This window comes from Vigna unguiculata, chromosome 8 (assembly GCF_004118075.2).
Source record: "Vigna unguiculata cultivar IT97K-499-35 chromosome 8, ASM411807v1, whole genome shotgun sequence".
Classification (NCBI taxonomy): Eukaryota; Viridiplantae; Streptophyta; class Magnoliopsida; order Fabales; family Fabaceae; genus Vigna; species Vigna unguiculata.
In genome coordinates this window covers 25440147-25466943 of record NC_040286.1, presented here as the reverse complement: position 1 = coordinate 25466943, position 26797 = coordinate 25440147, and the positions used below count along the sequence as shown (strand labels likewise).

Genomic DNA, 26797 nt, shown 5'->3' with positions numbered 1-26797 from the left:
TCAGGTGCCACTGTGGAACTCCCTTGCAAACACTTGCAAACATGAATGTCTAATATCTTTTGCAGTACGCTTCAAGCGGAATAATTAGAAAGTTAACAAAAATAAAACCTAATTATTTTTCTTTCATTTATTATAATAATAACGGTAATAACTATATGTAAAATGATTTAATAAAAAAATACATTATTTAAAATAAAATAATAAAAAATTTACAATATTAAGCACGTTTCATATCTCTTCTTGAAAAACAAGCTAGGTTATTTTTTACAAAATTGAATTCAATTTCATAAGGGTCAATTCCATCAAGATCTCTTCATTAGTTGGGAAAGAGTTCACACAAATCAGATTTTTTTTTAGGAACATGTAATGAGAGAATTGGATTTGGCAAGACGATGTGTGGTTGAAAAACAAGGATTTGTTTCTTTAGCAAGGTATAAAATGTTGTGATAATCAACAATATTGCAAAAGAATATAGCATTATATTCAATGGAGTATAAAACAACTACATAAATGTTTTGCTCCTTTTATGTAACGGTACAATCGATTCTTCAATTAAACATTGCAGGTTTTCTCTTCTACAAGCCACGGTGGTTGTGAACATTGGGTTTGTTGCAGAAGTTTTCCTCCGCAAGTCAGGGGTATCTAACTCATCATAAACCCTTTACACCTATAAAGAGGTGCCCAATGCTTCCTTACACTCAACTCAATCTCCTCTCTTTTTCATCTTCTCTTTATTTTCCTCTCTTTTCTTAGATCTTGGGTTATAAAATTTTTAGAATTTCTTGCTAGTTTTGAGATCCTTGGTCTTTTTGAATCTGATAAGATTGTTATGGCAAAAAAATATTATGTTTGTAGGGTATGATCATGGTCTTTCTGTACTTAACATTTATGAAGTTATTAATGAATCTCGTTCTTCTGCTTATATTGTTGATTGGTATGTTGTATGGTATGCTAGATTAGGACATGTGAATTCCTCATATGTCATGAAATTGCAACGACTAGAATTAATTAATATGCATGATAAACAAAGTATTAAATGTGATATATGCGTGGAATCTAAAATAACAAAGAAAACTTGTTATTCTATAAAATGAGCGGGTAGGTTCATGACTGGTGGTGAACACGTGATAATATGAGTGGGGAGGTTCATATTATGATGCTCTCATGTGAGGGTATGAGTGGGGAGGTTCGTATGTTCCGTGCTCACACTTTAGGGCTGATGCGGGCAGGGAGGTTTGTAGTTGTTGGATCACGTGTGTTGGACTACGAGCGGGGAGGTCTGTAGAGTTGGACTACGAGCGGGGAGGTTCGTAGAGGCAGGACCACGAGCAGACAGGTTCGTGGAAGCATATATATCTTGGGTCCATGGTCAAGAAATTGTGGGTTGGAAACCTTAGGGCATTAAGGTTTCTTGGTTAAGCATTGGCTGAAATAAAGTAATTTGGGGTGAACTTCTATGTATTAAATTATACATTTGTATTGTTACATGAGCTCACCCTATATGTTTGTGTTAGGTGATGATCGTGTAACTTGTTACACAGGAGTAGAGGATGTTGCAGGTGAAGCTGTTGAAGAGTAGAGCTGGAGAGAGGACTTACATGGGGATATTTTTTTAAAGACTTGTATTTATCTCATTAGTTTCAGTGGAATACGAACTTGGAGTTGTACTCTTTTAATTGAATATTAGTTTTGGAATTTGTTTTCATTTGGTGCGATTAATAAAGATGAAAATTTTTCTCGCGTTTTTGAGTAAGATGAATAATTAAATACGACTATTTAATGATATCTTATTTTATTTTAATTTAGTAATATTCGGCCAGAATGTTACAGTGTGGGGGTGCCTGGCTAAGGAAATGTTAGTTGATCTTAAGAAAAAGAAAGTAGGCTTTAAAACTTTTGAATGTATGTTCTTAGGTTATGCGGATCATAGTGTTGCCTATAGGTTTCTTGTTTTTAAAAGTGATGTAATTGAGCATAATACTATAGTGGAGACAAAAAATGTTGAGTTATTTGAACATATTTTTCCTTTAAAGGTTAGTGAGACACCTGAACAACCTATAGATACTACGATGTCATATGTGAAGATTTGAGAAGTAAAAGACAGAGGAAGGAAACTTCCTTTGGAGATGAATTTTATACTTATCTAGTTGAAAATGATTCAACCAATTTTTAAGAAGTTATTAGTGCTCTTGATGCTACATATTGGGATAAGGCCATAAGGACTGAAATTGAATCTATTAAGAAAAATAATACTCTGATCTTAGTAGACTTTTCAAAAAGAGCAAAACCCATTGGTTGCAAGTGGATCTTTAAGAAAAAGTATCATCTTGATGAATCCATAAAAAAATATAAAGCAAGATTAGTATCAAAGGGCTTTACTCAAAAACTCAACATAGATTACTTTTGATACTTTTGGTCTTGTGAGTAAGATTTCATCTATTCGAGTATTGTTAGGTCTAGAAGTTATCCATAAGCTGGTGATACATCAAATGGATGTTAAGACTTCTTTTCTAAATAGTGGATGAGAGGAGAAAATTTATATGACTAAACCTGGAGGGTGTGTTATACTTGGTCAAAAGAATAAAGTTTGTAAACTTTGGAAATCTTTGTATGGATAAGGAAATGTATCACAGACTTGTAGTCAGGCTTATTTACTTGGCCCGTACTAAGCCAAACATTGCATTTGTTGTTAGTCTAGTCAGTCAGTTTATGCACCAACCAAAAGAAGCACATTTACAAGTTGCCCTTAGAACTATTCAATATCTAAAAGAGACCCATGAAGAGGGATTTTGTTTAGACGAAACAAGAGTGTAACCATTGAAGCATATAAGGATGTAGATTATGATAGGTTAATTATGGATAGGAAATTAACTACTGGATATTGCACCTTCCTAGGTGGAAATTTGGTGACTTGGAAGAAAAAAAAAATAGAATGTGGTGGCTAGATCAAGTGTTGAAGCATAATTTCAAGCAATGGCCCAAGAAATATGTGAACTTTTAGGCTATAGCTTATATTGGAAGACTTAAAGATATGGTAGGATAAACCTATATTCTATGACAATGAATATGAATTTAGTGATGCTCACAATCTGGTGCATCATGATAGAACCAAACACATTGAAGTGGATTGACACTTCATCAAAGAAAATCTAGACAACAACTTGATTTGCACTCCATATGTATCTACCCAAAATCAACTTGCAAATATTCTCACAAAGGATCTAAACTGCATCAACTTTGAAATAATTATATTCAAGTTGGGAATGGAAAATGTTTTATTCACCAACTTGTGGGAGAGTGTCAAAATTTTTACTTAAGGTATTTTAAGAAAGTTTAAACTTTATTCTTTATCATAGCTAATTATTTGTTGTTAATGCTAAGATTGTGTTTCTAAAATAAATCCCATAATTATTGGACTTTGTCTCCATAGAATTAGTTGACTAATATTTCCATAACAATATTGATTAATATTTTCATAACAATAGTTGATTATTATTTTCATAACAGTAGCTGATTATTATTTTTATAATAACCAACAGGCTTGTGTGCATATAGGTCAATAACCTAATTATTCAGTATGAGAAATAAAATATTCTTCCTTCTAATTTTCTATATTATACTAAAAAAATTAAAACATAATTTTACAATAACATATAACATAATTAAAATATTCACATATACATATATTTATATATTTTATAGTATTGTATGCATCATTTTAAATTTACATCATTTAATACATATTATATTTTCTACACTAGAAGAGGAATAAGTATTATTTATTTACAATTTTCCCCTCATATACTGATCTTCAAGCTTGTGAAGGAAAAAGGTTATGGCTAGGGTTCACTTAAACTATTAGGGGTAAATAGAAAGTAACTCCACTTTTTTCTTCAAGAATAACCGGTGCATTGGAGCATTTAAGAGGTGATAGTAGAATTTCTAGTTCCTTGGAACGTTACCGAATTGTTTACTGCATTAGTTTGTCATGTGTTTCCCGGAAATACCGCTACTATATAAAAAAGGAATGGGTCGAGCATGTTAGGGACAGCCATCTACGATGAGATTACAATATATTTTTTTATACACAACTATAAAATAGGGAAGTGAGACAACTATCACATGAAAATATAACATACCTAAATGAAATAAAATAAATGTTAAATTACTCTTTTGGTCCTTCTATTTGTCAAGTAATATTAGTTTGGTTCTCAAGTTTTTTTTGTCTCAATTTTGTCCTCATTTTCTAAAAATGATTTAATTTGGTCCTTGCCGTTAATTTTGACCAAATGGTGTTAAAGTCAACGCCACATGTCAATTTTTGGTTTTTTTGAATCTTTAGAATTTTTTAGAATTTTTTTAGATTTTTTTTTATTTCTTACACATCTCACTCCATAGTTGTGCCACGTGTCAAAATAATTCAATTTGGTCCCTATATTTTGTTTTTAATTTCAATGTAGTCCTAATTTTTGTAAAAATGAAGCAATATTGTCTCTATTTAAAAGGACACTCAATTTAGTTTTTGTATAAATCTTATGATGATATTCTTACTAAAATTGACATTTTTATTAAATATTTGTAGAAATATTTTTAAACAAGATTTTTTTTTAGTTTTCTTATTAAACAAAGTTAAACACCAAACTTAATTTCCACAATTAACAATTTTGTCATCATATATAAAGACATCAAGTGTATATTATACAAACTTACAAGTTTAGGAACTAAATTTCAAGTTTAAAACAAAACCAAAGTTTGATGTTTTATATATAATTTAAAGTTAATTTAAAATGTTTCTAGAAATATTTAATAAAACGTTAATTTTAATAAGAATATCACCATAAAATTTATAAAAAAGTGAATTGAGTGTCAATTTAAGGAGTGACAATATTGCTTCAATTTTACAAAAAATGGAACTAAATTAAAACTAAAAACAAATATAGGGACCAAATTGAATCATTTTGACACGTGGCACAACTGTGAAGAGATACATGTAAGAAATAAAATAAAATTTAAATTTAAAAAAATTCAAAAAAAAATTAAAATTCAAAAAAATTCAAAAAAAAATTCAAAATTCAAAAAAAACCTTAAATTGACATGTGGCGTTGACTTTAACACCATCTGGTCAAACTAATGGTAAGGATTGTAACACCCCATTTAATTAATAACAGAAATTAAAGGAAATGTCACGTCATAATAGCATAGCAGCGCAGTCTTATATGTTTTCCACAAAACGCCTCACAATGAAACGAGGCATACCAAGACGTTAACTAAGCAGACACGAAAAGCCAAACAGAAATAGAAGTTTAGCGGGTATCCAAAATACATGGATCGTAGCCCCCAAAGAAAGCTTATAACATAACAAAATCCAGCCCAGATGGCTAAGCAGCAGAGTCACCATTCCCTTGTTGACCACGAGGACCTCGCCCATCTGCTCCCATCAATTTAATCGATGATCATCGCAAGAAGAAGAACCACATACAAGATAACCAGACAATACAGGGTAAGCTAGAGTAAAACAGTTCATCAAGTAGCCACACATCAATGCACAATCCAACATTTGATATATATCGCCCAAACATGTTCTGACTTCACAAACAATACACTAGACACTGACTCCACTCACCCGGATACGTATAGTCTGGTCGGATTTAGCGGATGCTTGCACTTGTGGTGGATACCTCTGCTCACCCCCGAGCTATATGTTACAAGTGTTACAATGAATCCATTTCCCTCACCACAGGAGACAGTCCGCTCTAAATGAGACTAACTAACTCCTTAGAGTGTCAGGATGCAACCTTACCTTGAATCCTTACTAGACTATACAGATGGGGCACCACCATGAACACCCACTAAAAGGGGTCATGGAATTACGTCCCGGTCACTGAAGCGCGACCCCGGAAGTCTCACCTAGAGACTCCAAGGAATTACACACTAACACGGACTGAAAATCATACATCACAATGAGAGAACATTAATCATGATTACAATTTCGTACCAACCCCTGAAAATGAATCCTCATTAGTATCACATGTTAAATCCATACCACTGGTCATTACTACCCCATGAGTCTAGGGCTCGTCTCAAATCAATATCATGCCTCTTCAATTACAACCCACTTATCCATTTCACATGCCAAGGTCCCTCAATCACATTTATACAATTTATAACACAGATCATACCATGCCTTTCAATTCACAAACTTCATACCTCATACAAAACACATCATAACCAACAATCAAATTACCAATTTAAGAGAGTCATCCAACCTGCAGCGTATCTCGCTCAAGGCAAGAGCCCTCGCTCAGGCGAGAGGGGTATTCTCGCTTAGGCGATAGACCCTCGCTTAGACGAGATCGCGACAAATGCTGGGATTCCCTTACAGGCTCGCTTAGGCGAGTCCTGGCTCGCCTGGGCGAGACAACCTCTCACCCAACAGTGGCGTCCCTCGCCTGGGCTAGACCACAACAACGTTCTAGGCCTTCACTCCTCCTCGCTTAGGCGAGTGGCTCTCGCCTGAGCGAGACTGGCCTCGCTCAAAACCAGAGTCCTCCGCCTGGGCGAGTTACTCTAGCCTAGGCGAGATTGACAAATCTCAGCACTACCTTTCCTGCAACAGTCACATATCCACCCAAGCAACAGTCCAAGATCGTTGGCACATTCATCACAAACATACAGTTCATGCAATACCCAACAAACATCAAAACCAACCAGAAAATCGTTCAAGACTTGAAAACTCTAACTTCCCTGTACCTGGAAAGGTTTAGCTAAGACCCCAACGACACAACCACGAGCGCAACAGCTCTAAGGATGAACTATGGGCTGAAATAGGGGTGGGACAGAACCAGATAAATGACGTTAACAGAGGCTTTTAACCGAAATCATGAAAAGATGGTAAAAAAGGAAACTAGTACGACTAGAAGAGATACTTACATGGAGCACAAGTTCTCTTAGCTCAACGTGATAGTGGAAGCAAAACCCTAGCGGAGGGGGTTGACGGCTGTAGTTTAGGTTCTCTAAAATGAAAGGAAAATGTGACTTAGGGCAACTAAGAAGGGTTTTATCTACTGGGACAGCCCTTAGGCCCACTTACAAGGGCAACCCTTTAGTTTAGGGCAGGAAGATAAGGAATAATATTAACGGGCCTTACAAGGATTAAATTGAATCATTTTTAAGAAAATGATGACCAAATTGAGACAAAATAAACTTGAGGACCAAACTAATCTCACTTGACAAATAAAAGGACCAAAAGAGTAATTTAACCTAAAATAAAATGAAAACTCTTTTCAAATTCATAAAAGTAAACATCTCATCATGACCAACATAGTAATTGAAGAACATTTCATCTTGAGTACTAACTACTCATTTAAATTTCCAAGGTTATACCTTCAACTACAAAAATCAAATATTTATTTATCATAAGTCTTATTTTGATGTTAAATCATATAATTATATAAATAAATAAATAGGATTAGTACATAACTAAAAATAAATAAAGAGGACCAATACGTGACTAGAGATCAATATAAATAAATAAAAGAGGGTAAATATAAATTGAATAAATAGGACCAATGCATAACTAGAGATGAATATAAATAAATAAATAAGGACGAGAACTAAATATAAGTTAGAATGAGATTAGGGCACCTCACTTACTAAATATAAAAATAAAAATAATTATGAAGAGATAAAAAATAATAATAAAAGTAAAAAGGTAAAATGATAATGTCTCCTCCCCTTATCTCATTTATTGTGGAAGATATACCAAAATTATATTGAGACTATGATGATATATTTTCTATTTTCTTCGCTGCACTCACACCACCTATTTCTTGTACTAGATTAACTTGATGAATAATTTCAAAGTACTAAACTCTCTTTGTTTTTGGTTTTTACCTCCCCCTGCATTCCATAACCCTTCACCTATTTATACTACTCAAGTAATGATTAGTGTTAATTTTATTTTAACCAAATTCTTTTAACACTAGGCCAATTACATTGCTAACTAAACATTCGTTCCTAATATTTTATTTTCAGATGGAGGAGCATTTATTTCTATTCCTTCAATGTTTACATGCTTTTATTACGTGCGTGTGTATATATATATATATATATATATATATATATATATATATATATATATATATATATATATATATATATATATATATATATATATATATATATATATATATATATATATACTAATTAGATTTTGTTTTTTTTCCTTTCACTTATAGATAACCTTTGAAATTGTAACCTTGTTTATAACTCAATCTTTCACCGCACATTTGTTTTGTTTACGTTTCTTCTATTATTATAATAAAAATATTTTTTTCTCATTAACATATATAAATTCTAAAATATGTAATATATTTTTTATAAAATATTCAATTATTTGATATTTTGGATATTTATAATCTTTAAATTCATATGTTTATAACTTATTATAATAGATACATTATTATTTTTAATAATATTATATATATATATATATATATATATATATATATATATATATATATATATTATAGATACATATTAAAATGCTTATAAATAAAGTAATACATTATTTATTAATAGTATAATTTATGGATGTAACAAGCAGACCACATATCATCTCGTCTAGAAAACATCTTGGCCATGGAAGCCTAGAAAGTCGCCTCAAAATTAGCAAAAAAAAGCATGGGAACGACGAGGCTAGCGTACAACTTTATGACTAGGGGAATCAACTGCCCTATTGGTGCAATGTTTTTAGACGAACTTCTTATCCAGGGGAGGAGAAAGAGAGAGCAACACAGGAGTGTCAAAAAAAGACCCTTGTCCCTGCAAAGTGTCGTGATTATGGTAAGAAAGCCCAATTATAAATTGGGAGCATTAATAGTATAGGTTATGCCCAACGTGATATGTGCTCCAACATCCATGTCCAACTCAGTGACTATCCCATAAATGAGATAAACCCTCTCCATATTCAAATAAGAAGTGTGCTTGTTAGGTCGGAGGTTGGTGTAAGAAAAGGCAATCCACACTTAGGCCAATGACGTGAAATGTTTCCTAAATAACCGAATTGGCATACCATTGACACTCAACACAAAATTGTGGCTAGGAAGACATAACTCATCATAACCTTTGTGGCCAATCACTGGGCGACAAGATCGAAATAGCAACAATGAAACAAAAACTAAGAAATAGAAATAAACATTGGGTTGCCTCCTAGTTAGCGCTTCTTTAAAGTCACTAGCTTGACTAGTAACAGTTTATTAAAGATAGTGGTGAGGCATTCAACCTTATCCCCCAAATAATGTTTCAACCCTTGAGCATTCACCACCCAACTTCTAAGTAGATCTTCAGATGAAGGATCCATCAACTCAACAGCACCATAAGGCTTAATAGCCTTGATAGTGAAAGGTCTAGACCACTTGGATTTTAACTTGCCAGGAAATAGTTTGAATCTTGAATTGAAAAGCAAAACTTGTTGGCCAGGTTGAAAATCCTTTTTCAAAAGCTTTTTATCATGATAAAGGTTGACTTTCTCCTTATATCTCTTTGAACTTTAATAAGCAGTCAATCTCATCTCTTCAAGTTCTTGCAACTGTAGTTTCCTCTTCTTAGCAGACAACAAGGGATCAAGGTTCAGAAATTTGAAGGCTCAATAGGCCTTATGTTCCATTTCCACTAGCAGATGACATGATTTGCCATAGACTAACTGGAATGGGGATAACCCCATTGGAGTCTTCATGGAAATCCTATAAGCCCACAAAGCATCATCTAGTTTCACAGGCCAATCTTTCCTAGATGATGTCATAGTCTTCTCAAGAATCTTCTTTATCTTCCAATTTGACAATTCAACTTAGCCATTGGTTTGAGGATGATAAGGAGAGGTTATTTTGTGCCTCACCTCATAATGTTTCAAGACCTTGGTTAACTGAGCATTACAAAAGTGGGACTCTACATCATTGATGAGGACCCTAGGAACTCCAAATCGTGAGAAAATCAGACATTTCAAGAACTTAATGACTGTCTTGGTATCATTTTTCTGACAAGTAGGTTCCTTCACCCATTTGCTGACATAATCCACCGTAACCAAAATGTACTCATTACTGTATGAAGAAGGTAGGGGACCAACAAAGTCAATTCCCCAACAATCAAACACCTCAACCTCAAAAATGGCTTGTAGTGACATCTTATTTCTTTTTGAAATTCTTCCAACCCTCTGGCACTTATCACAACTCTTAGCATAAGCATGAACATCTTTGAACAAATTAGGCTAGTAAAAACTAGATTGGAGCACCTTGGCAACTGTCCTTTCTCCATTAAAGTGTCCACGATATGGCGAATTGTGACAATGCCATAGGATACCTACAACTTCCTTTGTAATAACACATCAGTTTGTGTTTATACATCTTTTTAAGACTACATCTAGGTTCATCAGACATAGATAAAAGGATCTTCCGAAATCCGAGAAGTCGTCCATGAACACCTAAATACACTTCTTTACCAAATCAACAAAAACTGTTAGCATTCATCGTTGGAGGGTAATAGGGGCATTACAAAGACCAAAAGGCATCTTTCGATATGCAAACACATCGAAAGGGCAAGTAAAAGTCGTCTTCTCCTGATCCTCAGGATTTACCACTATTTGATTGTAACCTAAATAACCATCCAGGAAATAATAGTAGGCTTGCCTTGCTAACCGTTCCAACATTTGATCCATAAAGGGAAAAGGAATGTGATCCTTCAGAATGGCTTGATTAAGTTTCCTATAATCAATACATATCTGCCATCTAATGACTGTCCTAGTCGGTATCAACACATTCTTCTCATTCTAAACAATAGTCATGCCTCCCTTCTTTGGCACCACGTGCATAGGACTTACCCAAGTATTGTCAGAGATAGGATATATCATCCTTGCGTCCAACAATTTCAGCACATCCTTTCTCACCATTTCTTTCATAATTGGATTTAATCTCCTCTATGGTTGTGTTATGGGCTATCAATGCAATAGGTTGGGCTTATGCCTTTCAAATCAAAAATTTTCCAACCTATAGCTCCTTGATTTGCTGTAAAAACCTCTACAAGCTATTTCTTCTACAAATTTTGATAGATAACTACTGATTAGGATTGGCCTTTTTGAATCATCCTCCAAGAACACGTACTTGATATGATCAGGCAACAATTTCAATTCCACTTTTCTTTGTTCATATAACTTTCCTTTTTCCAGTTCTCTATTTCATCCTTAGTTGAGGTAACTTCTTTCAACTTGTCCAAATGATGTATAATCTCCTTAACTTCAGATTCTTCATCTAAAGTCAAGTTATCACAAGCATCTACAATAGTCTCTCAAGAGAAGACTTCACAAACATTTGGCTCTTCACAGTGTCCACTGTTTCATCCAAAATTTCCACCCAAAAACAATTGTTATTATCTCTAGGATGTTGCATGGCTTCTTTGACATTAAAAGTCACAATTTCATCTTGCACACACACACCTTGAGATGGCCATCATCCACATCAATGATTACTGTAACAGTCTTCATAAATAGTCTACCCAGGATAAGAGGAACCTTAGTGTCCTCCTCCATGTCTAAAATGACAAAATTCACCGAGAAAGTGAATTTGTCTACTTTAACTAAGACATCCTCTATGACACCATCTGGACACTTGGTAGACCGATCTACTAATTGAAATGTCATTCGTGTGGGTTTAACCTCTAAATCACCAATTTTCCTTAACATGGAAAGAGGCATCAGATTGATACTTACTCCCAAGTCAATCAATGCCTTTCCAATATGTAATTTGCCAATGGTGCATAGAATGGTGAAACTACCTAGATCTTTAAATTTAGGTGGTAGAAGTTTTTGGATGATTGCACTACAATTACCTTGGACTTCTATTATTTCCTCTTTAATGTATTTCCTTTTCTTTATGAGCAACTCTTCATAAATTTTGCATATGAAGGCATTTGTTAAATAGTCTCAAAGAAAGGAATGCTAATCTCCAATTTCTTAAAGATATTCATAAACCTTGAGAATTGTTTCTCTTTCTCTTTTCAAAAATAAGTCTTAGGATAAGGAGGAGGCTTTACAACCTCTTTTCCTTTTCTTGTGACTTCATCGTCCTCCTTTTGCTTTTCCTTCTCTCCATCCTTATCAATAACACTATGCTCACCAATAATATTATCCTTCTCTAGTTCTTTCTTCTCAGGTTGCCCGGCTAACACTCTCTTATAGTTATGGCCTTACATTACTCCTTGGGATTGGTTTCAATGTTAGCCCCAAAATTTTTCTCAGGTTTATCTTCCAACTTCTTGGCCAATTGGCCAACTTGCACCTCCAGGTTAAGAAGAGAAGCCTTTGTGCTCTTATGGTTAGATATGGACATTTGCATAAACTGATTGAGGGTTTCCTTAAGTTGAGAAGTCCTATCATACAAAAAGGGTTGTTATGGTGGTCTGTTGAAAAACTAGGTTTTCTCATGCTAGGATGAGGTTTCCAACCTTGGTTGTAATTACCCTGACAACCTTGGTGACCCGTATAAGTAACCTCCTCCTTAAAGTTGGCTTGTATGGCACATTATCTGTTTGGTTGATCACCACCACACAACTCACACCCTTGCACAGATTGGTTGTGTTGAGCATAGGAACATTTTGAATTTCTTTCGATAATTGAGAAAGTTTCTTCATGAGATTTTCAAGTTGTTGAGTCATGATTTCTTTTTGTGCCAACAAAGTATCTTGGCATTGTAGTTCTAAAACACCACCTTTCTTTGGAGGTTGAGCTCTCTCATTTACTTCATTGTCACTAGATGCCATATTATCAATCAACTCATAGGCCTCACGATGTGTCTTCCACTTGATAGACTCCCAAGTCGAAGCCTCTAACATCAATTTTGTATGAGATCTCAATCCTCCTAAGAAGATAGTTAGTGAATTAGGCTCATCAAACCCATGAGTAGGTTTTTTTGAGCAATCTATTCAATCTCTCCCATGCACGACCTAATGACTCATCAACTTCTTGCTAAAAAGAAGAATTTTTTTGTTTCCCTTTATGGATCTTTGGCTGAGGGAAATATTTGTGCAAGAATTTAGTAACAGCATCTGCCCAATTAGTTAAATTATTCTTAGTAAATGATTTTAACCAAACTTTGGCATTGCTAGCCAAAGAAAAAGGGAAAACACTAAGTCTGATAGCCTCATCTGCCACTTGATGGATCTTGACAATGTTACAGATTTCCAAAAATATAGCCTGATAAGTGTATGGATTCTTATATGACAATCCATGAAACTGGTTACATTGGACCAAATCAATCAAAGACGGCTTCATTTCCATGGTTGCAGCATTCATTACCAGCCATTTCTTGTTCAGAAGAATTATAAGCTACCTCCCTAACTTCTCTAGATTTTTGGTTCTTCCTTCTTCTACTATTATTCCTTTGAGTAGTTCATTCAATCTCAGGATCAAATAGAAGATTTTCAGCTTTTGTTCTGCTTCTCATGCAGAACAAGAACCACTACACAAGGCAACTTAGATTCAAGAGATATTTAACCACATTGAATATACAAAAATAAAAAGCAAATTGAATTTATAGATGACTGAAAGCCTAAAATGGTAAATAACACACAAAAGACTAAAACCAATAAACAAATTCCCAACAACAACGCCATAAACTTGTTAACTTTTTGGCAAGTGTACCAATTTTTTACAAGTAGTAAAATGGAAGTCTAAGTGTCATTTTTTCCAAGGAATTTGTGTATGTTTGTCGACTTGTGATTATTTACTGATTTTAGCAATTGTGAAAAGCATTTTTGAATCAATCTAAAAGAAAAGTAGTAGAAGTTATAAAAGTAAAGATGTGATTCGGTAAAAGTCTCATTAGGATTGGATTTCATGAATCAAGTTAATGTAACAATACACAATATATATACATCTAACTTATTAACATTCATATAAAAAGCATACCTACTCTAATCCTTAGAAGCAAGTACTAAACCATATAAAACATCCATTCCTTAGCCATGTTAACATACAATTTGTATTAAGATCATATTTCTAGAATGACCATAACTCTTGGGTGTTCTATACATGTCAAGTTCTAATTTATTTTCCAATGATTCAGTAACAACAAATAGCATGATATTCCATCATACACAATAATAACTAAGATAGAACAATTGAATATGAAAGAGAATATATTGCATAGGAAAATATACATAATGTATGAATTCATTACATCCAATCCTAATGAAAATGGAGATTAACTACTCCTAATCATCTAGAACATACATATTTGATGAATTCGAACGAGTAGATGGAAGAATTTGTTGTAGTTTCATCCCAAAAGTGCCTTTGACCGAAGTGTCGGGTTTCCCTACGTTTCCACACCAAAGAACTGCCTCATTTTGTTTCATTCTCGACAATTAACCAATCCAAAAACTGTTTGCTCGTTGGGCAAGCCTGATCTCTCGCTGGGTGAAAGGTCCACAAACTCAAGTCCAACTGCTTTATCTCACTAAGCGAGACAGACTTCTCGCTGGGCAAGTGGTGAAGCTTTGGCTGAACTAGATGGTCCTAACAAAGAACTTTAAAGTTTTCTCTAATCTTCCATTTTCTGATACAATGACTCAAGAAAAGAAAAAATATTCCTAATTAAACAAAACACATAACACTTATGAACTTCCTGAGAAATAAACACAAAAATACCTAAAATAAAGACAAATAAGAAAGGTTAATAAGCTTAAATACTAAGTATTTATCAAGCTTATCATCCAATCATGATTTTTAGTTATTTCAATCTTCCTTTACAAGTTCCACCAGCAACTACTTAAGTGGACTAGTTTAGTATTGCACCCAAAATTTTCCAAATTGGACTCATAGCAAGTTAAATACATCTCTACAAATTGTTTGACATTTTAGAAAATAAAAATGCAACTTCCACAAAACTAAAAAAATTATGTTCTTACATTCAAGTTAAAGATAATTGAATCAAGAATTCAATGCAAAATAATTGATTAACTATGTAGAAAGTTATGCACCAAATAAGCAACATAGATCAAAGTTGTCAGTATTTACTTTTACACTAAAAACCTATATGAAAACTACAAATTAATACATTTTCACACAAACTAAGATTTTTATAGTGAAAACCAAATCTGAACTAAAAGGAGGAAATTAGAAATAAACAATGCCTAAAAGGAGTGCTACTAACTATGAAAAATACAACAAAATAGGGACTCGTCAGTCAAATTTGAGAATAAAAAAGGTTACCATATTTGAGTGAGGCTTCTCATGGTGGTCTTCACTATACATTGTGGTTTACCAATCTTGCCTAGTTCAAAAGTTTTGTTAGCAACACAGAGTTGTGCAGTGGCTTGCTCAAGAGTCACATCCATCATTATTGCTTGAAATTCAGCCCTCTCTTGATTAGTCATTTCTATTGTATGAATATATAGATACTCACTCACAATGTTCTTATCATAGTTGATTGTTCTTCCTCTTACCTAGGAAATTCTAGCCTTCTCATTGTATTTTAGTTGATAAGCATTGACATAGAATTCCCTTACAATATCTTCATTGTAGATTGGGGCAGTGGCTACTAAAACTTTCTAGTGAGTATTCTCAATCACAATAACAAATTCTTCAAATACCTCGAGGGGAATTTCTACTCTCTTCTTAGTCAAAATGGACATTTCCTGCAATTGTGCAAACCTGAGTTTTTTGGCCCTAGTTAAAAAGTGTATCTTGTCCCACCTCTCCATTCTTGCTTCTTGAGGAGGCATGTTCCCTTCTGTGATGGTGGGGGTGATTTTGCTCTAGTTGGGACAGGTGATGGTGTCATCCCTTTGGTAGGAGTTGATGGTGGAGTCCTCTCTAGTGTTGAGTCATTAGATTTTTCTACTGCCACAAGACTTGGCTCCTTCTGACGTCTTAAAGGAGTGGTAACATTGCTCTTCCTCTTTCAAGATTGAGGGATCTCATAAATGTGCCTTCTTTTTTGTTCCATCTACAATTAAGAACAACACAATATGTTAAAACATCAATACACTAAAAATAGTTCATCATGATTTTCATTTATCACAATCGCACTCATTTAAGAGTTTAACATTGCAAAAACAAAATAGTGTGGAATTTTGCTTGCACATTTTTTGTGTTTCTAAAACTACATGATTAATAATCAGCTTTGGGATCAAATATGGACAAGATACATGCAAATGAATCAAACCCAACTTCATTGTACTCATAGATTAGCAATAAATATTCCATTCCAAGATTATGGGTTGATACATGAATGATGCATGCTTAAAAGTCAAGATTTTTGTTCTTTTTTTTTCCTTAAAGTGAAGTTAGGTTTCAATGAAGTGTACAATACATAATCAAAGCAAAAATAATCAATCTATGCATATGCATTGTGAAATCAAGATACGGGTTATTGCGCAAAAGATGGGGCACTAGACCAAACCCTAGTTTTTTGGCTTAGTGACGTGATAGCAAAAATTTGTAATAAGGAACACTTACTTGGTGAAATGGAGGTGATTTGATACAATACAAACCTATATACTATCTAGAAACCTAAAAGGCAAACTAACAAGTAAAATTAAAAAGGAAATTTGATAAAGAAACTCATCACATAGCTAGCAAGAATTAAATTTTCTCTTTAAGATCCTTCTATCATGATGGGCCTTTACTTTGCTCTTGTAGACCTTGGATGACTCATAAGCCTACAATCTCATTTCTTCCAATTCATTGATGATGACTCCTCCTCCAAGTATCCTATTCGCATGGCTTGAAGAGAAGCCTGGAAGGTGCAAAAGTAGTAAAGAGATGGAGGTGATGAAGGTTTGACTATGATGAAATGGAGGTGTAGAAGTGCTTCCAAGAGAGGTTAGGCCAACTTTCAAAGAAGAGTGGCTAGAGGAAACCTAAAGAAGAACTCTAGCCTAAGGAATTCACAAAAGGAAGAGTACTCTTGAATAATTTAAACAAACTTTCTCTACTATATATTCATGAATGAATTTAAAAGGGGTATGGTCCTTTATTTATAGGAGCAAAGGATAGGTAGGTGTCTCCAAAAAGATAGGGAAATTCAAACTCTAGAATTTGAAATTTGGAGCCCAAGGAGAGCATGCTTCTAGTTGGGCACATCCTAGGTTAAAAACCCTAATCCATGTCTCTCTCAAAAAGTCCCAACCCATCTAGGCCCAAATTACACTAGTATGCCTAAAATCCAAACAAGGCCTAAGAAAACCCTATACTACATGGCTCGTAATACAAGGCCCAAAATTAACCAATTCTAATATTTACAAATAAAGAGTCTTGGGCCCAGTTTTCACGTTCTCCTTAGCTCATGTGAACATCAACTTGGGCCTACTAAGCCTAGAGGGGGCCTAGTCTTTTTGTATCTGCTTGACCATTACTTTTGTTGTAGGCCCCTTGGCTAGAAGTATGTCATCAATTGAGTTGTAACTAGCATGCTTTAGGTAAAAATTTAAAGCTTTTAAGGCCCAAAGACCTTGTGTTCTAGCTCCACTCGCATATGCTAAGCCTTGTCATACACTAGCTTAAATGGAGTGAATCTAATTGGTGTTTTAAAGTTTTTCTGTAGGCCCAATCTCTCTTAGAGCTTGCAACTATTTTCTCCAAAATTCTCTTAAGCTCTCTATTAGAGACTTCAACTTGGTCATTTGTTTGAGGATGATATGGAGTTGTGACCTTTTGCTTCTTATTATAATGTTCTAACATCTTTCTCAATTGCGATTGCAGAAATGACTACCACCATCTTTGATGAGCACTCTTGGAGTTCCAAATCTGCAAAAGATGTTTCCCTTAGGGGACTTGGTTATTGTCCTAGAGTTATCTTTTTTTATCTGTATTTGCTTCTAGCCACTTTGAAACATAGTTCACAACCGCTAAAATATATTCAATGGAATAGAGCATTGACGGAGAGCCAACAAAGTCAATTTCCCAAACATTTCTACCCCAATGACATTCTATAGGAGCTCATGCCTCTTTGAAATTCCTCCGGTTCATTGACATTTGTCACATCTTTTGCAATGCTCATGAGAATCTTTGAAAATGAAGGCCAACAACATCCAAATTGGAGAACTTTTACAAATGTTCTCTACCCATTATAGTAGCCTCCATAAGAGGAATTATGATAATGCCACAAAAAGTCTTTAATTTGCTCACAAAAATTGCATCTTCTAAGCAAACCATCTGCACCAATTTTGGACAAGTGATGATCATCCCATATGAACCAACTTTCAACCTTAAGCAACTTCTTTTTCTGGTGCCAATTATACTCCTCTAGAATCATCCTAGCAGCCCTGAAATTTGTCATCTAAGCATACCAAGGTCTTGTTTGTATTGAGAACAATTTTTCATCATGGAATTCTTCAACAATCTATCTTTCCTTATTTGTTACCTCTACATTTGTGAGTCTTGATAGGTGGTCTGCTACATGATTCTCATAACCTTTCTTATCTTTAATTACTAAAACAAATTCTTGCAGTAGTAGAATACACCTGATCGATCTTAGTTTATAATCCATTTTTTTAAGAGATAATTAATTGAAGCATGATCTGTAAAAGTTGTGATTTGTGATCCAATGAGGTAAGAATGAAACTTCTTGATCCATACATTATTTCAAGAAGTTCCTTGTCATTAGTTACATAATTAATATGAGCCTCGTTCATAACCTTATCGGTATAGTGTATAACATGGAATTGTTTGTTCTTTCTTTATCCCATAATAATAGCTCCAACAACATAGTTACTTGCATCGCACGTCATTTTAAAGTTGTAATTCCCGTCAGATGCAATAGTTATGGGTGCTAAGCTCAATTTTTGTTTCAACAAGGAAAAACGATCAAGGCAATCATCATCAAACGAGAAAAATTCTTCATGAAGTATTTGTAAAATTCAGCATGTCCTAAAAAACTCCTAATTCCTTTAACATTTGTTGGAGGATAGAATTTTACTATGATATCCACTCTGCCTAAATCAACTTGGATATCTTTTTCATAAATTTTGTGCCCAAACGCAATATTGTTTTAACCGTAAAATGTCTTCTTCTTTTTTCTAATTAAGAACCAAATTGATTTCTACACATCTTTTTAATCTTAAGATGATGTTTACAAACATAACTTCTACCCTTAACTAAAAAGAATACTTAAATTTATTAGTTATATCGTAAATCTCAGCAAAGTTGTACCACCTTTTTCTATAGAGTCATTTAAGACAAAATTGCGCCATTCATATCCGCTTGTGTGCTTGCTAAATGAGGTGGTTTTGCCATTATAATGTTAAATTTATTTTTATTATATCATCTTAAATCCTGTATAGTCTTTTATTAATTACAATACAAGGAAAACAATATTTAGGTCTTCTTTTGGGTAACTTCCTAATTATTCGTCTGAATCGTGCTGCAAAAGAAATTAGACACTCATGTTAAAGTTTGAAGTGGACAGCTAAGTTCTGCAAACACTGATTAAATTAAAAATCAATAAAAATAGTATTAATATAACTGTGCTATACTTTCTAATACATCTGAATATAAAAGTTTATTATAACTCGACAACGTAATATTTAAAACTATAATTGAATGAAGAAATGAAAGAATGTTCGTGTAGCCTAAGACCTAAACCGCCGGGTGAAAAGTAAAAGCTTTGTGTGGGGGGTTTTAGACGATGGTTGAACAAGCAGAGGTTTTAGGGTCAACGAGAGCTGGCAAGAGATATTTCCTTCCGTTGACACCATTGGCGTTGTAGCTGGCACCGGTGGTGGGGTCCACCAAGAGGTTCCCTGCATAGCCAGGGTAGGCGCCCTTACCGTAGACGCCGGTGCAGGCGGAGGCGGCTTCTAGCGGAGCCTCTTTGGGTCCCTGAAAGTAGCCGTTGCCGAAAGGGTTGGTCACGGTTCCAGCCAGGAGGCTAGCCACGTTGATGACCATGCCGTCGACGCCAACATCGTTGTTGGGCGCAACCAGAGCTGGGTTCTGGGGACCGTATATGGGTTGGTGGAATGGCCACGCGCATTGCCCCGGGCACTGGGTTTCAGAGTTACCCACCCAAATGTAAGCGAACTTGTACCTCTTTCCGTTAACGCGCGCCCCCACGGAGGACCCGTGAGTCCCGCACCTACTGGAGCAGAACCCTTCCACGGCAACGTCAGCGGAGGTGAGAACCACGTTAATTGCGTTTCTCTGTGGACCCTTGGATGCAAGTTTCACGATTTGATCGGTGGTGAGTGATTTACCGAATGAGTAGTTTTCGTCGAGGATTTGGGAACCCAGAGAGAGGGCGAGTTTGGGAGATGGGGTTTGGTAGTATTTTTCGGTGGCTTTCCACCACGTGTCAACCGATGGTTGGGCCGTGAGGGGTTTGGGGGAGGAGAGGGAGGTGATGAAGTCAGTGACGATGGCTTTCTGGGAAGGTTTGAAGTTGCCGTACCAAATGAGGTTGACGGAGATTTTACCTGTGAGGAGAGGTCCTCTGTGGTATTGGAACTTAAGTTGGGGCTCTGACTCAGTGAGTTTCCTCGCTGAACTGAAACGAAAAATTGAAATAGCCAGAAAAATACATAGGAGAAAGTTTAAGGATGTAAGAGAGGCCATTTGTTTATGTTGTCTGAGAGAGAAGTGAAACGTTGTTGGTGAATTGGTGTGATGGAAGAAGGAAATGTTGGTGGATATATATAGTGGTGGTGTGAGTGGAGTGAGGTGCATGGTTTGATAACGCGTTTGCGATTTGGTAGTGAAATTGAAGGGAATTGATTTGTAGGTATTGATTGACCGAGTGGTGAGGGTGGTGGGGAAACAGAGCATGGCCAGCTAAGGGGAGAGTTGGCGCGGATAATAACAGCACTGGATGGCGACATGAAGACAAATCCCGTGTACCCTTTGAAGAATGGTAGGGCCCCTTTTATTTGGTTCATGGAAATAAATTATTTATTTATTCCTCAAGAATATGTGCTGGATCTGCTTGCTAATTTGGCACCTTCCCTTTTTCCTTCTATACTTCCAAAACAATTTGACTTCTCCATCTGAATGCATGTTTACTGAGGAAAATATATGTGCTCAACAGGGTGTGATTATAAAATAATAGAGTTTGTAGCAAATGTTTTAGTTTGTCTGGGCAAGTTGAAGTTTGTTCGTTTTCAAAATATTGTAGCATTTCAAATTACATGGCATGTGTATTTTAAGATGCTCTTTCTGTGGTTAGGAAAATAAGACTTCTTTTGTATGACATCAATAAGTGTTCGACAGTAGAGAAATACTTCTCGAAGCATCTCCAGCAGATAAAAAGTTCAAAGAAATATACATTTTGAAACCTCTCTCTTTTATTAGAGAGATATCACAAAATATCTTAGATATCTGAGAGATGTTCTAGTTACTTTACATCAATGATAAAAAATAATAATTTACTTATTGAAATGATATATATTATTACGTACAATAGTTAGATATAAATTAATAAAAATAAAATACTGAGTTTTTTAGAATTGTATTTTAAAAAAGGGAAAAAGTCAAGAGATTTGTGTCAATTTTGAAGTCGCAGTTTCATTAATTGAGACGCATTGGTGTTTGAAAAGAATTTAAAAAATGTATGGGTAAATATAGACCTTTTGCGTCGAACCATTAATTTAGGTGCTTTTGGCTCTTAAAATCTGTTTGCGGTAATTGCTTAAAGGAAAGTCAGTACCGAGAAAAGAGGCTCCTGCTATTAAAGAAAAAAAACGTAGTGCGGGACCCAAACCATGAGTTGCCAGCTTTCATCACACGGTTTTCAAATCTTTACCTCTTTAGCCCTGTTTTCTTTCTTTCTGGAGGAGCATACTCTAGTAAAAACTTACAAAAATAGCATACTTTTCTATTCATAATTAGAATACAGATTTCCTTGGACATTGTATCTTTTTGCAACCTATTTGTAATTTTCTCACTGATTGTTTTTTTTTTTTCAAAACCACACTCTAGTTAATGTTTATCAGGATAGTACACTTTTTTTCTTTTACCGGATTATGATATCTGATTCGTTGGAATGGTGCTGTAAAATAAGTTGGTTTTCAAAAAAATTCGAATTTCTTTGGATTTCATATTTATTTCTCTTTTTCTTTTTTACTTTTAACATGTAGGGTAAGAAAATAAATAAATAAAATGATTATATTCTTAAAGTAATTAATTTGGTATTTTTTATAAATAAATAAATATATTTTAAGTATCCTTAAGTTATCTAAACATGTAAATAATATAAATTTTAAGAAAGAATTACTCTCTTATTTTCGGTAGGATGCAAACATGTCCATCATGCTTCATGCTTCTCATATGTTCATCAATCCTTTATATGGAAAGAATGGAAAATGATGAAGAGCATCTCACTTATTTTATTATCAAAAGCTAAAGCTATACAAATGTAAAACCCTATTTTATTCTGTCCTAATTTTTAAAGGGTTGTACCTAATCTTATGGGCCTAAGGGCTGGTCCATAGGATGTCCAAGGCCCCTAAGGTAGTCAAACTCCTCTCACTTTTGTCATTCTTGCAGAAACATTACTCTCACACTCTCCTTTACCCCACAAAGGCTCTGCTATGGTTTAGCCTCAATCTTGGTCAAGCTAGCTCTAAACTTAGCTCGTCTTCACTTCTTAGATCTGCTCTTAGAGTTGTCGGTCCCGTTGGTTTAAGAGTCGAAGCTCGATATTAGCTCCTTTCCAGGTAAGGGAAGCTAGGATTTTTTTATGCTTTTATAAATAATGTGCCTGTTTTGGTTTTGTTGGGTGCTCTTGATGATTTGATATGCTTTTGATGGTGTGAAAATAATTTGTGTATTGTTTATGGATGGATTTTTGGCTTGGCATGCGTGAGAGCAAGTGAGATCTGCTATGCTCGCCTAAGCGAGCTGTTTTTCGCCCAAACGAGAAGCTCTCGCCTAAGCGAGAATGGTAGTAACTCACCCCCCTTTGGTTTCGAGTGCTCGCCTGAGCGAAGGCCTCTCGCTTGAGCGAGATGGGCTAGCTTGAGCGAGAACTCGAAGTACTCTCTGTTTTCAATCTCGCTTAAGTGAAAGCTTGTCGCCTGAGCGATAGACTCCTGTCGCCTGAGCGAGATTGACGGCAGAGTTGTTTAAATACTTGTATGCTCCTATGATTGATTTGTTTACCCTTTTAAAGCATGAAAATATGATGCCAACGTTTTATGCAACGGGTTTGTGTTTTCTTTAGCTTTTGTTGTTTGGGATTTTGTGTTCTTACATGTTGAAACCAGTGAAAAGCTGTCAGTTTAGCTTAAGCGAGAGATTTTAGCTTAAGCGAGATCAGTCTAGCTTAAGCGAGAATTTCTAGCTTAAGCGAGACCAGTCTAGCTTAAGCGAGAATTGCTGCAGAATTTTAATTCCTTCCTTTAACTTGAACTTGTGGATTGATTCAATTACTTTTAAAAGCATAAATTGGGTGAATGGGTATGAGTAGAATGGTTTATGGTCTATGATTGATAAGTTTAACATGACCTTGGCATGTGGCATGTATGAGATGGTTGGTAATTGAAGTGGCATGGTATTGGTATGAGATGAAATTCTATATTCATGGTTTGGGAAGGATGAGTTGGTATTGATTGTACATTCGAATATGAATGAATAGGGTTTCTAAAGGTTGGCCTGAGATTATTTGCATAATAAATATTATTCGATTGTTTGAGCATGATTGGTCGAGGGTCAGTGCATAATTCCTTGAGATCTCTAGGTGAGATTTCAGAGTCGTGCTTTAGTGGTCGGGACGTAATTCCATGGCCCATGTTAGTGGGTGTCCATGGTGGTGCCCCATCTGTATAATTTGGTAAGGATTCAAGGTAAGGTTGCATCCTGACACTCTAAGGAGTTAGTTAGTCTCACTTAGAGCGGACTAACTCTTGTGGTGAGACTAGCAGGAGGCCTGAAACTCACTAAGGGCTAACCTTGTGTGTGAGGGATTGATTCATTGTAACACTTGTAACACATAGCTCGGGAGTGAGCAGAGGTATCCACCACAAGTGCAAGCATCTATGGAATCCAGCCAGATTATATGTATCTGGATGAGTCGAGTCAAGTCTTAGTGTATTGATTGGAAGGTCATAACATGCTTGGATGATGTATGTATATTGGACTGTGAAAGTATATCTGATTGCATGATAAAACTAATTTTGGCTCTAGTTTACCCTCCTGTTGTTTGTTGTATGTTCCTTGGTGTGGTCTTTTCTTTTGCAATGATCATCAACTTGTTGATGTGAGCAAAGGTGAGAACTCCCCATAATCATCAGGGTGATGGAGGTTCCGCTGCATAGTCTGCTTGGACTGGATCTAGGTTTACTTGGACTTTCCTTTAAGGCTATGGCCCGTGTAACACTGGTCTTTAGGCTTAAAATTCTAAATGTTGATGATTTATATTTTATAATTTGTTATGGCATCGTAGTGTGCCCTTTTCTTATTCGGGTTTTCTCTTGGATAATCGTGAGGAGTAGTGTCTACACTCCAGGACTTTGTTTTTAATACTATTCCGCGTGACATTCCTTTAATTAGCGTTATTAATTAAATGGGGTGTTACAAAAAATATAAAACTAAATAATTTATTTTCATTTTATGGAAGCTACAATTTCTTTAGAAATATTTCTCTTCATTTCCTTTCTATTCTTTTGAGAATTCTAACCACTTTATCTATTTTTTTGAAGATAACTGTGCATCATAAGAGTTCTAACTTAAAGAATAATCATGATATCCTATCACAATATGAATCATAGTAAGTTCATCTCTTACCTTTTCCCTAATTGATTATATGTCTACATGTGTGGAAAACTTGCTTGCATGTGACTCTTATGAGTTCAAGATGAATCTCTACATGTTAGTGATCAATAGGATATGTTCAAATCCCTTATCTAAGTTTGTCTTTATGTAAATATAACATCTAGTGAGAATTCAAGTTGTAGAATTTGGTAGATAAAAGAATCAATTCCGAGTAAGAGAAGCTATATTTTTTTATTACATTCGGTTCCGACAAAAAACTAAGCGTCTTATATTTAAAGAACTCTCATAACCTAACGTGAAATAAAGAGCACTAAGGACAGAAAAATAGTCCCTTGACCCTAAGAGTTAAGATTTAATTTATATGCAAAGTAGTTACAAAAATAATAATTGAGTGATCAAATATCTCTCTTATACCAAATAACTTTTAATAAAATATCAACTAGTAGAAGGACGAACTTAGGCCAAATTCTCGAGCCCATGTACTTGAAGCCGTCTTCGGGACATCTTATACATCTTCAGGAATCATGTCGAGCCCCAAATGACCAGGACACTACATAACCTCTAACTTTGAGCCTTAGTATTTGAGGCGTAAAGGCTGAAAAAAGAAGTCATGGTTTTGTGGGAATCATCACTTTAATCAGGTCTTCCCTGACCCCAATCTGAGCTCAAGGTTAGTCTCTTTAACGGGTCTTCCCCGCCCTGAGTCGAGCTCCAGGTTAGTTGCTTTAACGAGTCTTATCCCGCTCTCGAACCGAGCTCGAGGTTAATCATTTTAACGAGTCTTCTTCGCTCTCTAACCAAGCTCAAGGTTAGTCGAATTGATCTGATGGATGAACTTTAAACATAACTACCAATTCAAGGTTAGTAATCCACATAATATACCTCAAAAATCATATATAACAATTATAATAATTATTGAAATAAATTTTTTATAAATCAAGATTAATAATTAATATGTAACAATTTTATAAATAATTTTCCTATGTAAAAGATTCGATTTTTTAAAATATTGTGTTTAGGTATTGTTTTGTGAAATTAATTTTTCTAAAATGTCGTTTCAGTTAATAATAATTTACTTCTATAATTTTGATTAAAATCTAAATAAATTAAATTATAATTCTGATTAAAATCTAAATAAATTTTAATACAATCCAATTACAATGTAAAAGGATGTTGAACTCAAAATAGAAACAAAAATCACTAAAATACAAATTATGAATACATTGGCTAAAAAAACACCCCAACCCGACCCAAATACAAAGCCTAACATAATAAAAAATATTTGTGAGACCCTTTATTTACATGTTGGTGAACTAGGTTCTAAGTAGGTTAGGTCAAAAATTAATCTGTTCTGAAATTTGTAAAAAAGTTCAACATAACCTGATCCGAACCTATGATGGGTTGGGATGATTTGAATTCCAACCCATTTTGACAGCTCTAAGATCGATCTGAGTTGACCCAGATTAAAGATTAAGTCGAACAATCTAGGTAAAAGGTTGAGACTAGTTAACTTGAGCTAAAGGTCTTATATCTAAATCAAAAATCAAGCTAACTCAATTTAGTGAAACCAAATTAATCCGGATTAAAGATCAAAACTAGTCAACTTATATAAATGGTTTAGATGACTTAATTCATGTCATTGATCAAGGTGACTTGACTAAGATTAATGACCAAGTCAAGTTAAGCTGATGCTGAATATTAAATTTAAACGTGAATTGTTAAGTAAATTTGTATGAATATTATTTATAATTAGTAATAATATAAAATAAGAATTCTCTCTACTTTAGTGTTGACAAATTTTTCTTTTTTAAATTATTGTCAACTACGATGGATTGATTATTTTGCCTTGAAAAATTAAGTACACATTTATTTAATTAAAAAATTAAATAACAATCTAGTTAGTCAAAATAAATAGAATAAGCATCTTTTTCTTTAAATTAGAAATATAATTGACCCCCGTTACCCCTCACATTGCATCATCTGATGATAATTGGACGAGTTCATTTACGCATTTCTACCTATCATGATTCGGGAAATAAGATA

The 26797-nt window shown here is 34.7% G+C and overlaps 1 protein-coding gene across 1 annotated transcript; it reads right to left on the bottom strand.

Annotated features, from left to right (window-relative positions):
* Nucleotides 1–19474: 19474 nt before the first annotated feature.
* LOC114194727 (protein EXORDIUM-like) lies at nucleotides 19475–20679 on the bottom strand. Its single transcript, XM_028085105.1, has one exon. The coding sequence runs from the start codon at nucleotides 20600–20602 to the stop codon at nucleotides 19670–19672; it is 933 nt and encodes a 310-aa protein (XP_027940906.1). The 5' UTR covers nucleotides 20603–20679; the 3' UTR covers nucleotides 19475–19669.
* Between the last annotated feature and the right edge of the window lie 6118 nt (nucleotides 20680–26797).

What these genes read in the sequence shown, in the direction of transcription:
- LOC114194727 (XM_028085105.1), bottom strand. Translation starts at nt 20,602, where the DNA reads ATGGCCTCTCTTACATCCTTAAACTTTCTCCTATGTATTTTTCTGGCT.